The 17,608-nt window shown below is 34.3% G+C and overlaps 1 protein-coding gene across 24 annotated transcripts in view; it reads left to right on the top strand.

Annotated features, from left to right (window-relative positions):
- Positions 1-17,608, top strand: part of LTBP1 (latent transforming growth factor beta binding protein 1) — a 481,657-nt gene that overhangs the window by 438,746 nt on the left and 25,303 nt on the right. For 20 of the 24 annotated variants that reach the window (XM_044663664.1, XM_044663663.1, XM_044663682.1 and 17 more), the window contains 6 exons: positions 210-215; positions 8,586-8,771; positions 10,504-10,590; positions 11,923-12,051; positions 12,725-12,865; positions 15,297-15,467. In XM_044663664.1, coding sequence (XP_044519599.1) covers positions 210-215; positions 8,586-8,771; positions 10,504-10,590; positions 11,923-12,051; positions 12,725-12,865; positions 15,297-15,467 — 720 coding nt within the window. The remainder of the gene's footprint in view (positions 1-209; positions 216-8,585; positions 8,772-10,503; positions 10,591-11,922; positions 12,052-12,724; positions 12,866-15,296; positions 15,468-17,608) is intronic. The other 4 variants (XM_044663688.1, XM_044663685.1, XM_044663679.1 and 1 more) reach the window with 1 other exon arrangement.

Here is a 17,608-nt window from a genome sequence, read left to right as displayed (position 1 = left end):
ATTTGCTATTATAGTAACACATGATTTCTACCTTCTAAAATTTCCTTATGCCACCTTTTCTGGCTCTTTCCTTTACCTTAACCATATTATGCTTTATACATATATATGTATATGTACATATATATATATATATATATATATATGATATCCTTCTATTAGAGGCAGCTAGGTGGCACAATGGATAGAGTGTCATACTTGGAGTCAGGAAGACCTGAGTTCAAATCTGGCCGCAGACACTTGCTAGCTATATGACCCTGGGCAAGTTACTTCACATCTCTGTCTTTCTCAATTTCTTCTACTATAAAATGAGGATAATAATAATATACTTTAAATCATAGGATTGTTGTGAAGATCATATGAAATAATATTAGTAAAGTGCTGAGCACAGTGTCTGACATTCAGTAGATTCTTAGATACTTGTTCCTCCTCTACTCCCACCCACCTTTAAATTATAAGTGCCTTAAAATAACATACTGTGCTATTTTGACTCTTTAAGCCCTTTGCATCTTGTACCTAATAATTTAATATTTTCTGATACTAAAATATTGAATGATTTTTCTTAAGTTTTAATGTCTAAAAAAAAGGCCAACCCATTTTCAAACCATCCATACAGAATCCAAATCAGTGAATACACTAATGCCCTATGATGACAAAAGTAGATTTTTTGCATTTCTTGATTATGGACAGATATCTGAAAATATATAGGATATTTAATATATCTAGGATGCTCCAGTGAAATAAGGCAAACAGAGGTGAAATAACTTGCCCAAGGTCACATAAGTAGTAAGTTTATGAGGCTGGATTTAAACACAGTTCTTTCTGGCTTTGGATCATCTCACTGCCCTCCAGTTCTTGCTGAAATACAGATAATTTCATAATATGTCAGTGATTTATTAGAAGACTATTTGTTCCATTACCATTTTGTACTTAGGTGGGGGAGCTCAGTCTTTTCTCATTTACTTACCAGAGTTCAGAAATGGCAGAGGGAAGGACACTCAAGAAAAATGTTTCCACTGTTTGGAGATGTTAGGACAAATTTATATAAGTCCTTCATATGGTCCTGACAATTGAGCTCAAACAGTGTTCATGTTCTGGCTTTCTGTAGGGATACATTACAGATTTTGTATATGTATACCTTTTTTTAAAGACAGGAAACCACATTTAGCATCAATCAATTGTTATATTTGGCTCTTTTTATGTTTAGTTAACCTGTAAAATAAATTAACATTGAAAGAGGTTTTAGAATATTTTTTGATTGGGGAAAAAAAGACCTTTGGTGGCAAAAATGTGAAAGAAAAGGAGGCCAGCATAATTAGACTGAAAACATTATAAAATGTCATAAAACTCCAGGAGTCTTACTGTGTGTTTGAAATGGACTTTTGCTAAAAATATAGGTGGATAGTAGGAAAATTTACACATAAAAAGAAAGTAAAATTTCTCCTATATTTGAAAACTATAAATAAGTGATGACTAAAATTGCCCACCTTAGCTAAAATCTTGCAACTTATGTATCCAGAAGTTAAGATTTTATGTAAGATAACTAAAGTCATATAAGTTTTTTATAGACCAGTGGTTCCCAAACTGTTTTGTCCTACTGCCTCCTTTCCAGAAAAAAATATTACTTAGCACCCCCTATCACATACTATCGTCACCCCCTTACAGTCATTCACCTCCCCCAAATACACCGGTGGCCATCACTGCCTCCCTGGATCACTGTAGCACCCACCAGGGGGCAGCGGTACCCACTTTGGGAATCATTGTTATAGACATATCAGGGTTGTTCTAATAAATGACATACTCAAAAAATTTTAAACGTCGTTGGAATGCCAAAAATGTGTCTTCACTTTGTATTCTTAGAGGTACTTCTTTCCCTCAGCAGAAATAAAATCAACTTTTGTGTTAGAAATGCAGTTGGAACCTTGGAATTTTCTATAAGTTGAACTGGAAGAAGAATGGTTTTTACATTTCCTTTTAATTCTCTCCAAGAATTCTATACTTTGCCTTAGACTTTGTTATTAGAGGAACCGTTGATACACATATGTCAATGATATTAAGATTTCTGTAGTCATACAACATTTTCCTTTTTAAATGCTCTGTTTTTTCTTACTGTATATTCATTTCTCTGTAGGCTTCCTTTTCTCATTCTTCTCAAAGAACTTCTCTCACATTTTCCCTCCTTCCATACACTTTATTTTTCTTATAGGATCAGTAACCCCTTCTTTTAATCATTCTTTTCTCCTAATCTTTTTTCTGTATTTCCTTTTTCTAGTAACATAGCCCGAAGACACAGAACTTATTGCCTCTGTATTCTTTTCTCAACCTCTGATACCCATTTGAAATCAGCCTCACTATCTCATGGTCCTCCACTTATTTATAATAAAATAATAAAAGTTATCTGTCTTTTTATAGCTAAGAACTTTTTCTTTCAATGTCTTGTTGCCTTTTACTTTTTATTCATGTTTTGCTCTTCTTCCCTTTTTTATCCTTGGATCCTGAAATTCTACATCAAGCTGTTATATTACCTTTAAATCATTTTTATTCCTTAATATTATTTCAAATGTAGTTTTAAATAATTCATTTTATTACACATTCATTTAATAAGCACTTCCAAATTCCATATACGAAATGCACTGTTTCTGCCTCAGGGGATACAGGACAAAAATTAAACTGTTCTAGGCCTCAAATAAACTGTATTCTTTTGGGGATAGGGAGAGCAAATCTACAATTATGACAATAGAGAATACACAGATAGTATGTGCACTGTAACTACATGGGTAGGTGGAATGAAGAACATCTAAGATTTTTGCATATGATGAGGGGTTGATATGATCAGATCTATATCTATGTACTATCAGTTTGGTAGCTTTGTGGAATAGGAAAGATGATGCAGAGAGAAAATTAAAAGTTGGGTTGTTTTTTTTTTTTTGAGATAATGAGGTCCTGAATTAGGATCAAGACTATATGGGTATAGGGAGGTAAAGATAGATGAAAGATATTGTGGAGGCAGGATTGACAAGACTTATAACTTTTAGATATAGATGTTATGGGGAAAGGAAAAATGAAGAATAACTTTTGAAATTATAAACATGAATAGCTAGAGGGATTGTGATGCCATTAACAGAAAGGCGAAAACATGGAGCTAAGATAGATTGGGGTGGGGAGGGGAATATAATGAGTTTTCTTTTTGGACTTATTAAAGAGCTAGTCAGATATACTAGTCTGACACAATAGAAGAGAAGGGACTGGGGAAGACAGACATTGAAAAGCCCTAGAAGAGAATAAAAAAAAAAAACAACAAAAGCAAAACTTCTCTAATATAAAGCCTCCTAGGTAAAAGAATTCATTAAAATGATTTTTATATAGTGCATAGTACTCTTATACCTCCAACCCATCATTTCTTATAGCAAGGAAATCAGTCAGTTATTGGACAGACCACAGCAATAATGGCAAATTACAATTGAATTATGAACTTGGAAGATGAACAGTGATTAATTTACACCTTGTCCATTTCATAGAAGATAATTAAAATGTAAATATGCTATTGGAGTTGCTAAAGCATAGAGCTGGAAGGGATTTCTCACATTACTACGTTTAATAAGGAAACTATTGATGTCTCTTCTTTAGTCTTTTCCACACTTAACTCAGAGTTAGCAGATTTGAGTTCAAGCCCTGACTCAGCCTACATAAATTATGTGACTGTTTATTTATATAATCTCCCTAAGCTTCAATTTTATCATCTGAAAAGTGGGACTAATGATACCTACACCACCTATTGCATAGACTTGTTGTAAGGAAGCAGGTAGATCTTAAAACACTTTTATAAATGTGAGTTGTTATTAATATTGCTAAACATATCACTAGGCTAAAAGAGCAAAAATTGGTGTGCCCAAGTACCCAGTTTACTTTTAAGAAAAAATTTTAAGCTTAAAATTAGCTCAATAAGAGGAATAATTACTTCAGTTTCTAGTAAGTCCAGGATGTGTGACCAAAAATCCATTTTTCATTGTTGATTCTCTTTGTGGCCTCTTTTTATAAGAAAATAAACCATATTTTTGTTTATTGCAGAAAGTCATAAAAATACAAACATTTGATCTTTAATAACAACCCAGCAGTTGACATTTTCTGTTTTTAGCTAAAGTAAACAAAAATCATTAGAGATCCTGAAATTTACAAGGAAAACATTGACTAATCAGGTTTTTCCAGTAGACTAATGCTTTCTTAAATACAAAAATGAACTGGTTATCAAAAGGTTAACAATAGGAGAAGTTGTGACTTTTTTCCTTAGAATGACCTTTGTGAAATAATTTTAAAATGATTTCTATCTCTTTCCAAATACCAATGAGTGCCTGAATCTGAATGACCCCAACTTCAGCTGTGTAAACAGTGGAATTTCAAACTTCTGGACAGAAAATGCAAGGAGAACAAGTAACAACAAATATAAAGCATGAATAAAATAATTCTCTATGGGGTCATTTCCCTTATGTAAGATCCATAATCTTCCTACTAAAGGAAAACATGAAAAATACCACAGATTTAATTTCATCTCTAGGTCTGGGGATGGAAAAAAAATTCTAGGAGAAGTTGGCAGAAGTTACAAAATGTATTACTCCTGCCATATTTGACATTATATAGAATCAAGTTTTTTTTTAGTTACTTAAGACCCAAGACTTCATTCAGTTCCTAATAGATTCTGTAAAACCCTGTTTAGAAGTACTTTCAGTGATCCATAATTGTGCCACAGAGGCATATTCTTTAAGTAGTGTTCTCCTAATGGTGTTATACAGCTTTGAATCTGATAATGCCATGACAGAGAGATGCAAATTTCCACCTTTCCCAAAGAACAACAGGAAAATATAATGTGCTTTTAGCAAGTGTAACATGTCTCCCAAGGATCATTAATATACAGTAAGTGGAACACAACACATTTAGGTACATGTATGAAGGGGAAAGGAAATGTCATGTTGTGGAAATAGAGGCAGGCATTGGATAAAGAGTAATATTAATAGCTGGGATTTATTTAGCACTTAAAAATTTTAAGTGCTTTATATATACTCTTACTTAATTATCATAACAACCCTATGGCGTATACTCTTATTATCCTCATTTTTTAGATTAGGAAATTGCTACAGAGAGATTGTTGCCTGACCAGGTCCATATAGTGAGTGTCTGTGGCAGAATATGATGCTATGTGTTCCTTTCTTCAAGACCAGTGCCATATTTAATAATCTGCTTTTAGAAGAGGCAGATAAATATAAAAATATTTTTAAATCAATGAGGAAGTTCTGCCCTATTCAGGTATAGATGATATTTATGTTTGGGAGACCCAAAGGATTCAGTTTAATTTGGTAATACTGCTGATGCCAAATAAAGCTTATGATTAGAGAACAGTTCATAATTAAAAGCTGAATTTGGGGTCATCCTTGGATACATTCAGAGGAATGGGGATGCTATTAGCTTAATGTTGAGATTAAGGGAAATTGACCAATAATTGAATGCATAAATTGATTTCCAAGACTTTGAACCATTTATTTGGAGAAAAGTTAACATTGATCTTTTTATGAATAGTTTGAATGAATCCCCAGAATACATGTCAACTCAGGGTTTAGAAAGATTAACTAATCTGACTAGTTTCATGTGTGATTGAAGGTATGGAAGAGAGGTTGTCATTTTATAGGAGTAATTAGAGACAGAGAGGTTTCCCTGATAATTTGGTAGTAAGGATAGAAAGGTAGTCAGAGAATGCCTTTGAGTTTTCTTAAATGGGTCTCTTTGCTGATGTAAATGGGAATCAGTAGAAGGCCACAGGCCTGCAAATAATGGATCTCCTGGATCTGTCTTCCATAAAAATCAAAGAAAACAAATTTAGCATTAATGAGGTTGGGATTCTTAGCTGGAAGGGGGATGACAGGGCTTGCCAAAAATCAGGAGGGATTTGAGGAACTCTTTCATCATTTAATCTTAGATGAAATGCCTTTTAGGTTATTGTTGAAGGGCAGCATAAATAAAGCAAGTTATAGCAGACTGTCCAGGCATCAGGAAATTGTGTTTCTAGAAACATGATGGGAGAACAAGAAATGGGAATTTGCCTACAGACACCACAGAATAAATGGTGATTATGAAAGGTAGCCTTTTGTGAAAATGAGCCAGTTGGGGTTGAGAAATCATCACCCCCACTTAGGCAAGCCACTTACTATAGATGACATATAGTTCTGGTGCTTAATGGTAATGATGGCAGCTAGGGCTGATTTTATGTTATAGAAGTTACAGTTACAAAATTTAAGTTACAAAAACTTCAAGGCATGTTTGATAAAGAGGGAACAAAAGATTATTTGTTGCCTAGCAGTTAGATTTCTGTCTTGGGATATCACCATCTCAATATTTTTATTTATATATTTATAAAAATTTTATTTATACCATATATAAATAAGAAAATTGAGCTACATGTCTGTATAGTCAGGAAAATATAGAAGGATCTATCCAAATTTATTGTTCACTAACAAAGTACTTTTTTTGCGTGCCTAAGAGAGATGAAAATCATCTATTCATTGCATGGGATGCAATGAAATAAGAAACCACAGTGCCCTATCCATAACTTTAAAAATCCTAGAGAGAAAACGAGACCCACATTTATCCTTAACTAGAATTTTTGAGGGGCAGACGTTCATCTTGTAAGTTAAGTCCAAAGACATTCTTTCACACTCAATGTAGACACTATCAATATCAGATTACATATGACTTTTTGGCTGGCTGGTGCCCTAACAAGCAATTTTTCAGCATACCCTCAGTGATGTCCTTGAGAACTTTCTGGATTATTTCATGATTTTACATGTGAGTATATGGTTCATATCATAAATTGGAGGGGCAAATGTCCCCTAATATGGTTGTAGGATTATAGCTTATATTGTAAATTGGAGAAATTTACCTTCCATCAGCCCCTGACCTTCTCTAAGGAGTCATTTTAAAGCCAGATGATTCACAAATGAACTAGGAATGTATGCTAGTAATCGAACACTTTGGACCCTCTAGAATAGAACCTGAACAGCATTTCCTTAGAACTAAAATTTTATTAACAATTTATACCTGGGTGCTCATAAATTATAGTTTCTCAATTTTTCTAAAGTGACAGGAGTTAGATTTAATAGGAAACTAAAAAGAGGAGAAACCTCCTAAGCCTTGGAAAACTGCTCCTATAAGTAGCCACAAGATATCCACCCAAAATGCTGAGAGGCTTCTTTTAGCAACTGCCACAGGATGGAAGAGCTTAGAGAGCTGTGTAGCCAAAGTAAGCATACATGATTTTACCTTTATCTACTAGGACAGAAGCCAGTACTTTTAGCTAGATTTATAGTGCCAATGGATTCTTTTGTGTTCAGACAAGTCTAACCTTTCTGTGGTATAAAAAATAGCAAGGAAGCAATAGGCAAGTGAGAGTCTAAGAAGCTTTCAGAAGTTTGGCTGTAAAAGTAGTCGTTTTCTCCTCCTGACTCCCCCATAGACTTTCTGGTGGCCATGAAGTCAAGAAAGATCATGAAGTATATCCGTTTGCCTAGGATTTCAGAGAGGGCATTCCCTATTGTAATATCTTTAGTTAGTAATTTTGTTTACAAGCTCTCATTTGTAGACACATAATAATAAGGAATCCAGCCCCTGAAAACTTAAGGATGATCATCATTATAGTGTTATATTGAGACCGTGGATCATAAGTTGCCACAGGCTGCAAAAACTGGGCATTTTTGTATGCTGCCACCCCTAAAACAGAAGTACTCTCTCCCTCCTCATCTTTCCTTCTTGGAATCTCTAGCTTCCTTCAAGGCTCAGCTTAAGTTTCTTCAAGAGGCCTTTCCTGATTTTTCTAGGTGTTAGTGCCTATACTCTGTATTTACTTCTTTTGAACATTGTTTTCCTCTAATAAAATCTAAATTTCCTAATGATAGGGATTATTGTTTTTGTCTTTGTACCCCCATTGCATGGCATACAACAGACATTTAAATGCTTGTTGCCGGCTTGTTTAATTAGACTCTCAGTTTGGGTTCTTTTTTTCAGGGTTCAGCATGAATATTCAGTTATGAAGAATTATATGGAGGCTTCCTGTCACTTTAGTACTTTTCTATTTTTCCTTTTCTGTTTTATGTTGCAAAAAGACTTTGGGAATAGAGTGAGTAAGTGTGAGTGTGTGTATGTTTTAAATGTTGAGAATGGGCCTGATTCCCTTAAGTTATGTCAGTCAGACAAAATTCTCATTGATTAAAGTAGGTATGTTCCTGGTTTTGGAAAGAAACTTGATGAGCAGCAAAATTTGAATTTGCAAGATTAGATTTGTTCTGTAAAAATAAAATGCTTCTTATTATTATGACTATGATAGTATGCTCAAGAGCTATCAGTGTGCAATGTGGAGATTTTTATTTACTCTTTTTCAAATAAAAGAATCAGATACTGGTGATAGAAAGCTATGTTCTGGTCATAGAATGCTTTTGACCTTTCTTAAACGAGTTTCTTTGGAATCCTCTTGTTTCCTTGTTATGGACCTTACAAGTTATCCTCATACAGTTTTTCATTTATTCCACCTTTGCCCCACCTGCTTTTAGAAGTAGATGTAGATCAACCTGAAGAAGAAAAAGAAGAAAAGAAAGAATGCTACTACAATCTAAATGATGCCAATTTCTGTGATAATGTGCTGACGTCCAATGTTACTAAACAAGAATGCTGCTGCACATTAGGCGCTGGATGGGGAGATAACTGTGAGATCTTTCCTTGTCCTGTCTTTGGAACTGGTAAGGGAATGCTTAATGGTTTGTTTGGTACTGGAGCTGCCAATCTACTTTTGCAGATAATTTACTTTTTCATTTTTTACTATTGCAATGAAATCCCATTAAAATTTTATATAGTTCCATGACATAGCATCACTCAATGAGTTTAAATTTATGTTCTTTATGTAAATGTTGAAATTTAGATCAGACTTACTTGGACAAATATGGCACCTTAGTAATTGAACTATTTACTATGAGATCCAAAGGAAATTGGCCTTAACCTGATTTCTGCTTAACTGGTTTGAGATAATACATATAAAACTATTTTAACTATTAAAATATAAAACCTTTACTTGAGTGCTTAATAGCTAAATGGCAGGATAGACTTATGTTAGCAGATAAGGCAGTGTGGCATAGTGGATAAAGTATTGGATTTAGAGTTCAAAAGATTAAGGTTTAATTCCTGTCTGTGGCATTTGCTAGCTCTGTCACTATGGGAGAGTCAATATCCCAGAGCCTCAAACAACTTTCAAAGATTACAAATCATAGGCAGGATTAAATCTTTCTCAGTAGCAAGATTTTCTGCAGGTCTTTGACATATTAATGTCAAATGAGTCAACCTTTGAAATCACCAGATATTTGACAGATAATATTCATAGTCAGTCTGAGCTCTGGTACACCACAATTTAAATGGTCATAAGATGAAATTGGGTTTGTCTATTTGTTTATTTTTTAGACTTTGGACTGGAAGACATTCCCATCTCTCCTAATAATTGCCACCAATCTGGTGCAGGTCTTCATGCTTGGACTACTGCTATAGTCTACTGGTGGATTTATATGCCCCAAGTCTTTCCTTACTCAAATCCATCCACCATTTAGCCACCAGTGATTTTCCTAAAGCACTGGTCCAACCATGTCATCCCCCTACTCAGTAAACTCCAATGTCTCTCTAACTCTTCCAGGATCAAACACAAAATCCTATTTGGAATTCAGAGCCTTTTGTAATTTACTCTACCCCCACCTTTCCAGTTTTCTTACATCTTATTCCCTGCTGTGTAATCTTCTTTGGTACAATGTCATTGGCATCCTTGCTACCACAAACAAGGCACCAAATCTTTTGTCATTTTCTCTGGCTGTTTTCCATTTTTGGAATGCTCTCCTTCATCTCCTCCTGTGATTTTCCTGGCTTCCTTCATTCCCTAAATAAAATTCCATCTTCAAAAGGAATTGTTTCTCAACCCCTCTTAATTCCAATGATGTCTGTTTATACTGTTTGTTTGCTTTTTGCCCCTATCCCCATATGATTTTGAGGTCCTTCAAGGCAGAGACTGTCTTTTGCTTCTTTTTTGTATTCCAGCACTTAGTACAGTGCTTGGCACATTATAGGCACTTAATAAATATGTATTGACTAATTATTGTTTGACTTGGACAAGATTTTCCTTAAAGCTACTTGAATATGAGAAATCAATGTTAATTTTTATTGAAAAAGTTTTAATTTATTCCAGAAAGATTTATTAAATATCCACTATGTGTGAGATGCTAAAAATACTAAGATTAAAAAAAAATAAAAATACTAATATTAAAATGGCACAGTCTCTCCTCTCAAATAGTATGCATTATACTGAAGAGATCTGAGGCGCATGTAGATGATTATAATACAAGGTCCCAAAATATATAAGAAATTCATATGTGGATTTGTTTTTTTTCTTCATCATAAAATTATTTATTTTAATGATTTTATCTTTCCTGGAAACAGCTGAATTTACAGAAATGTGTCCTGAAGGAAAAGGTTTTATCCCCACTGGACACTCATCCTATGATGTCGCTGGTCAAAACTATAAAGGTGAGAACCAATCATTCATTTAAAAGAAGTGCGCAAGTCTTAGAAATTCTTGTAAAAGCTTAGATTTTGTTGTTAAATAATGGTGAAAGTCCTTGTCATTATTTTGGCAGATAGAACAATTTCTCATAGAAAACAGAAATCATAGATTATATTATCAATCAACTTAGATTTTCATCATAATTATAACTGTTGTGATCTTCAGTAGAGCTTTCTCTTCAGCCATGCTGTTATTATCAAGATTTCTTACTAATAGAGAGAAGGAAGCAAAGTGGAGAAGAAAGTAGGCCTAGAAATAGAAACCTCCTTATTCCCCCTTCTATTTCCTGTATATATGAACAGTTTCATTTGGTATAACTTGAAATCAGATCCATAAGTGGAGGTATCTTTCTCTATGTCCAATAACTTTACTTTTTATATTGCTAGGGAGAAAATGTAGACTTTGGGGAGGGGTTTGGTTTTAATCCTTTGAGTGGTCTTAAGGATCCAAAGTAAAACCTAAAAAAATAATCAGAAGATGCTTAATGATTAGAGAAATGATACATAGTATTCTTATAGCCCATCTACTTGTGGAAAGCTAAGTATTTTAATGAGCCAGTAGTAGAACTTATTAAAAAATGGAAAAGGAATTCCAATCCTGAATTGTTGAATATTCAGTTAGTGGGTAGAGGACACAATTTAAAATGGAAAGCATTGGTTTATCTTTGTTTCTCAATCAGAAATGAAAAATATTCTGAAAACACTTACATTTTGGCAAAAAATGTAAAAAATATTAACTTGAAAAATATGTTTTTTTAAAACTAGTATTCAACATCACTGTGCCTCACTGAAGTGAATACTGCCATTAAAACAGAAGCTCTGTGTACCACATCTGTGTAATTTTATCTTTTTCACCAGCAAGTTATTCATTACATATGCTTTTCTCTTTAAAAGAGTATAATGATATGCATTTCAAGGACATTCTGCCAATATAAATTCTTCTTTCCATAATTTCAATTGACAGCAACACAGAGTTTTTTCTTATGTATTGAATATACTTTATAAGGGATATTTTGATGTGGCATTTGGGCATTATTGCTGAATTCATGGGGTTGCTCTATAATTTTTGGTAACTATTTTCTTTGTTGAGGGTTCCTGATTATTCCTTCATAATTTTAAAGGTATATATATATATATATATTTACCTCCTAAAAGACAAGACTGACTAGAACTGTGCCTGTGATATTTCAAAATGGAAGAATCAAATGGTCATTCCTTTCTTTTAAACTAATAGATAACGAATGAGCATATTATGATAAATTCACTGTGGTAAACTTCACTGATATTTATCCATAGATGCAAATGAATGTCAACTTTTTGGTCAAGAAATCTGCAAACATGGCTTTTGTTTGAACACCCAGCCGGGTTATGAATGCTACTGTAAGCAAGGCACATATTATGATCCAGTTAAGCTACAGTGTTTTGGTAAGTCATTGTGTAGCATACATTGTAAAAATTTTTTACATGGAAAAAACAAGTTGGTAGGGCCATGCAATAAAAGCTATTTTTCATCTCCCCGACTACTCTCCAAATTAAGTGCTAGAAAAACCTGAAACAATTTGTGGATCTCTTGCTTGAACAAAACTTATTTTTTACTCAGTTTAAATTCTACACATATGTCAGAGTTGATACTCAATAAAGAATTATATTTCAGGCATTTGGTACAACCAAATATTTCTATAGTTTGTATAACCTCCTGTTTCATCATTTACACCATATGAATTAGTCATTTTTAACACTCAACTAGGATTTTTCTGCTTAAGGAGAAAACCATATAGACTAACCAGAGAAATATAGTAAAGGAAAATAGTTTTGAAACCACAGTCATAGGACTTTTTACATTGAATTTCAAAAATATTGTGGCCAAGGTTATTTTCTTTCCTGGTTCAGTGACATCATTCTCTTTATTGTTTCATCATTCCAGTGAAGAGAAAGTAGAATTTTCTTTCTTTTTTTGTTTTATTTTAGAATGTAGGATTGTGAAGTAAGAATTATTTTACTTTATAATTAATTGAAAGAAGGCAATCAAAAGTCTAGTCTACTAAGCAATCTATCAGACATGATGATTTTCTTTGTGTGTGTTTTTTTTTAATTTAAGATATGGATGAATGCCAAGACCCAAACAGTTGTATTGATGGTCAGTGCATTAATACTGAAGGATCTTATAACTGTTTCTGTACCCATCCTATGGTTTTGGACACTACTGAAAAGAGGTGCATAAGACCAACAGATTCAAACGGTATGTTCTGTTCTGGATATATCAATTATTCAGCAGATAATTAATCATTTACTCTGTGTCAGGTACTGTGCTAGTTTCTGTGGATACAAAAAAAAAACAATCAAAAATCCCTAGTCTCTAGGAGGTTACATTCTATCAGATGAAATATATTTGAATATATACAAGCTATTTGGATATATATTTTCACCAAGATGGACAATTAAGAACTGAATGGTATTTGATTTAAGTTTTATATTATAAGGAATTATAAAACAGGTTATACTGGTTGCAGTTGTGGTGTTATATTTATTTATATTTTTTAAACCCTTACTCTTCCATCTTAGAATACTATGTAGTGGTTCCAAGACAGAAAAATGGTAAGGGCTAGGCCAGCGTTGGCTAACCTGTGGCACAAGAGCTAGAGCATATAGGAGGGGGCTGCTCCCTTCCCCCTCTCCATGTGAGCCTGAGAACATTTCTTCCATCACCCATCCCTCTGCCCAGTAGCCCAATGGAATGCTTCCACCCTCCCCTGTCTGTGATAAGGGGATAAGGGGGCGGCTCATATGCGGCATGAGGGTTGCAGTTTGGGCACCTGGTCTCTAAAAGGTTCACCATCACTGGAATAGGCAGTGGGGTTTGAGTGACTCACCCAAGATTACACATCTAGGAAGTGTCTAAGGCCAGAATTACAACCAGGACCTCCTATCTCTGGGCCTGGCTCTTAATCCACTCAGAATCCTACCTGCTCCCTATTCATTTACATTTTTTAAATGAACAGGTAGAACAAGAGAGTGAAATAGGTCACTTAGAGACTCCCAGTGTAACTCAAGTGAGAGATGCAACAGGAAATTTCTAGGTAACAATCTTCATTATCTTGGATACTTAATGTCTTTAACATTCCCAATAAAATTACAAATGGAACAACATAACAGAAGGGAGAAACTCATCTAGGTTTAAGGGAAATTTTATTTAAAGATCCAAAAAAGGAAGAAGGAGATTCTTATTTAAAATACAACAGGTAGATTTATCTGGCCATGCTAGAAGGAGTTAGAAGTCACATGTTACAAGGCAGTATTCTTAAACAGACAGGTAAGTTAGAAATCCTCCCATGGGGGTGCAGCTGGGTAGCTCAGTGGATTGAGAGTTAGGCCTAGAGACAGGAGGTCCTAGGTTCAAATCCGGGCCTCAGACACTTCCCAGCTGTGTGACCCTGGGCAAGTCACTTGACCCCCATTGCCCACCCTTACCACTCTTCCACCTAGGAGCCAATACATAGAAGTTAAGGGTTAAAAAAAAAAAAGAAATCCTCCTATGGATATGAGTTAAACCTTGTTACATTGGATTACAAGGAGCCACTGGACTGAATTAAAGAAATTGATGCTTGAACATTAGGCATATTTGGCATGCTATTATAGTTATAAGAAATAAGATGGAGTGATGGAAACATTAGAATTAGTAACTCTGAGAAGTTAGCCTTCTGGAGGAAAGTTTAGAGAACATCAAAGGATAATAGCTTTTTAGTTCAAAGAGATGTTAGAGATCATCTAAGTCAATTCCTTCATTTTGCCAATCAGGAAATGAGAGGAGAAATCTGAGAAATGTTTCTTAGGAATATTTCAGACTTTGGACAACAGTGTATGTGGGAAACAAAGGAAGAGAAATATACCCATCTCTATAATGAAGGACAAACAAGATAGTGTTGCTGTTGCAGCTGTCTATGGGAAAAGTAAGAGTCAAAAAAAACTGGGCTGAAATCCCAACTCCTCTGCTTAAAAGGAGTCCAGAGTGACTTCAAGCAAGTCACTCCACTCCTCTGGATCATAGGAACCTCATCTCACAAATTATAGGCTTGGACTAGATTTCTTTCAGTTCAGTGCAACAAATGTAACTCTATCTGGTTCAATGTAAAAAATACAGAACTATTTTCTTTTCAACTAAACTTCACAGGTCTAGATCCTTTGATCCTAAGAAAATTTAGTACAGGAGTTCTTAACCTCTTTTGTATCTTGAATCCCTTTGGCAGTCTAATGAAGGCTATGTACCCCAACTCAGAATATTATCTTTAAATAATTGAAGAAAAAATTAAATTTCACTTAGAGGTTAGTGAAAAATAAAGATGTAAACTTTTCTCATGCAAATTCTCCCCTTTCCCACCCAGGTTAAGAACCCATAATTGAGTAGGCAAGAAAAAAGGACTTTTGTATTTGTCATATAGAATTTAAAGTAGTGATATAAGGTGGTGATATATTCAGAATATATCCTTCACACAATGAGAGATGTAGGGCTAATTGGAGCAAGAAGAGGTAAGGAGTAGAGGTGAATATGTATAGGTTTATCTGTGTGTAATACTTTGAGAATTGTTGACATGTATCATTATTAACTGTTGTTTATAAAATAGGAGCAACAGTGTAATGGTGACATAATTACATGACAATGTTTGCCCTTTCAGAACAAACGGAAGAAACTGATGTCTACCAGGATCTTTGTTGGGAACATCTAAGTGATGAATATGTTTGCAGTCGACCTCTGGTTGGGAAGCAGACAACTTACACTGAATGTTGCTGTTTATATGGAGAGGCATGGGGCATGCAGTGTGCCCTCTGCCCTATGAAGGACTCAGGTAAGAAAGGTCTTGTTCAATTCATTTAATCTTAGCCTTTTTTCTATCATAGACGCATTTGGCAATCTGGCAAATACTATGGACCTCTTCTAATAATTATGTTTTTAAGTGAACAAAATAAAATACAAAGGATTGTAGAGGAATCAAGTAATAGTGAAATACAGTCATTAATATATTTTTAAAACTTGTCCAGAACACCTTTTATAACTTATTACTAGCTTATCATGTGAGCAATTGAAATTCTTGGGAGGCTTTATTTCTTGATTTTTAAGTTAATTTATTAATTGGCCATCTAAAAACATCTAAACTGGTCAGTTGACTCCCTCCATAATCCAAACATAATCCAGGAGCATGAGCAGGGCAAAAGAGAGAGTTAACTTGTTTTGCATAGGCCATTATAACCCGATGTGGCCTCACCATTTAGTCTCTCCCCTGGACATCCCAAGACATCTCTGATTGGTAAATAGCTACTGAAGAGGTGGACTTAGAGAACCGAAGCATTCTCTCATTACTTCATGACAGGAAGAGTCAGGTTTTTCTTCATACCAAGAAGTTTGCCAGCCCACTCTTTCTTTATTATGGCTGGGTCACTGTTGTCCAATATGGCAGTTAAAGCTTGCTAATTTTTCCAATCTAAGAGAATTCCTATTTACAGATAATTAAGGAGCAGGTTTCCACCTTGCCTCTAACAAAAGGCTGTCCAGTAAGATGCTTTGAGGCCTGGAAGTAAATTACTTTATCTTGAAAGCTGGCTGACTTAATCCTAGCCATGGTACTGCTAGTGCTAACAGCAATAAAAATAAAGAGTTGACCATGTTTGCTAATGAAAGGAGATTCTCTAAAATTAGTTGGCTCCTGGTCAATGGAAAACAGTTGAAGTGTAAAGTAGTGCTTTAAAGCACCGAATTTTTTTAGCACCGATGTCATAGAAATCTATAAATTAAATGGATTAAATTGGATTTCATTATAAATTGATTCAACTCAATACTTTAAATCACTTTATAACATAGAAACAAATTGCCTTTTTTGTTTAAAAAGATATTTTGATGACCTAGAAAAGAAAAATGTCAATATTGCTGAAATAGTTTAGCTAAGAAAATGCAGGTGTGAATCAAAGAGTAAATGTAGCTTTTCCCCCATAAAATCCAGTTCCTATCTAAGAAAGTAGGCCTGGTCTTAATGCTTTTTGTTAAGCAAAATTTCAGAAAGTATTTGTGAAATACTACTAGGAAGGATAGGTATACAAAGAGATGTTACTCTTGCCCTGCTTTCAGATTCCTTAAAATTTGATCGGTGGGGTAGGAAGGTCAACAACAAAAATAATTATGATACAAGGAAGACTGAGATTAGTGAAAGGAAAGATCCAGGTGCCATGAGAAATTTGAGGAGATAGGAAACCTGGGGGAATCATAAAAGACTGTAGAACTTCAGCTTTAAAGGAAGGGAAGAAAGTTAATACGTGGTGATTGAAGGGAGGGATCAATTGTAGGCATAAGTAACAATATGAATATAGGCATAGGTAGGGGATAGGCATGGGTGATAATGATGAAAATAATCTGTTTTGACAATTTATAGTACATGAAAGGGAAAAGAGCCAATGGAGAAGTTATTAAGAAAGAAGAGGTATACTAGTGAAAGAACTGTGGAAGTATAAATACAGAAGAAAACATATGATTTATCACTTGTTTCTTTGGGTATGTGATTTGAAGTTTTAGTTTTACAAAATTATTCACTTCAGAAATGAATAATATGGAAATATGTGTTGCATGATAATACATGTATAATCCAGATTGAATTGCTTGTCAACTCTATGAGCAGAGAGAGAAGAGAGGAGGGAGACAACATGAATCATATAACTTTGGAAAACTTGTGTGGAAATTTTATTAAAATAAGATTTCCAACACACTAGAGCAGCAAGAAGTAGAAAGAGAAACACCATTTAAAATCACCCTAGATAATATAAAATACTTAGGAATCTACCTACCAAAACAAACACAGCAATTATATGAAAACAACTTCAAAACACTTTCCAAACAAATAAAACTGGATTTAAACAATTGGAAAGCCATTGATTGCTCATGGGTAGGACGAGCTAACATAATAAAAATGACAATTCTACCCAAATTAATTTACCTATTTAG

Source organism: Gracilinanus agilis, chromosome 2 (assembly GCF_016433145.1).
Source record: "Gracilinanus agilis isolate LMUSP501 chromosome 2, AgileGrace, whole genome shotgun sequence".
NCBI classification, from domain to species: Eukaryota; Metazoa; Chordata; class Mammalia; order Didelphimorphia; family Didelphidae; genus Gracilinanus; species Gracilinanus agilis.
Note: the sequence above shows the minus strand (reverse complement) of the source record. Positions and strands in the feature narration are given on the sequence as shown.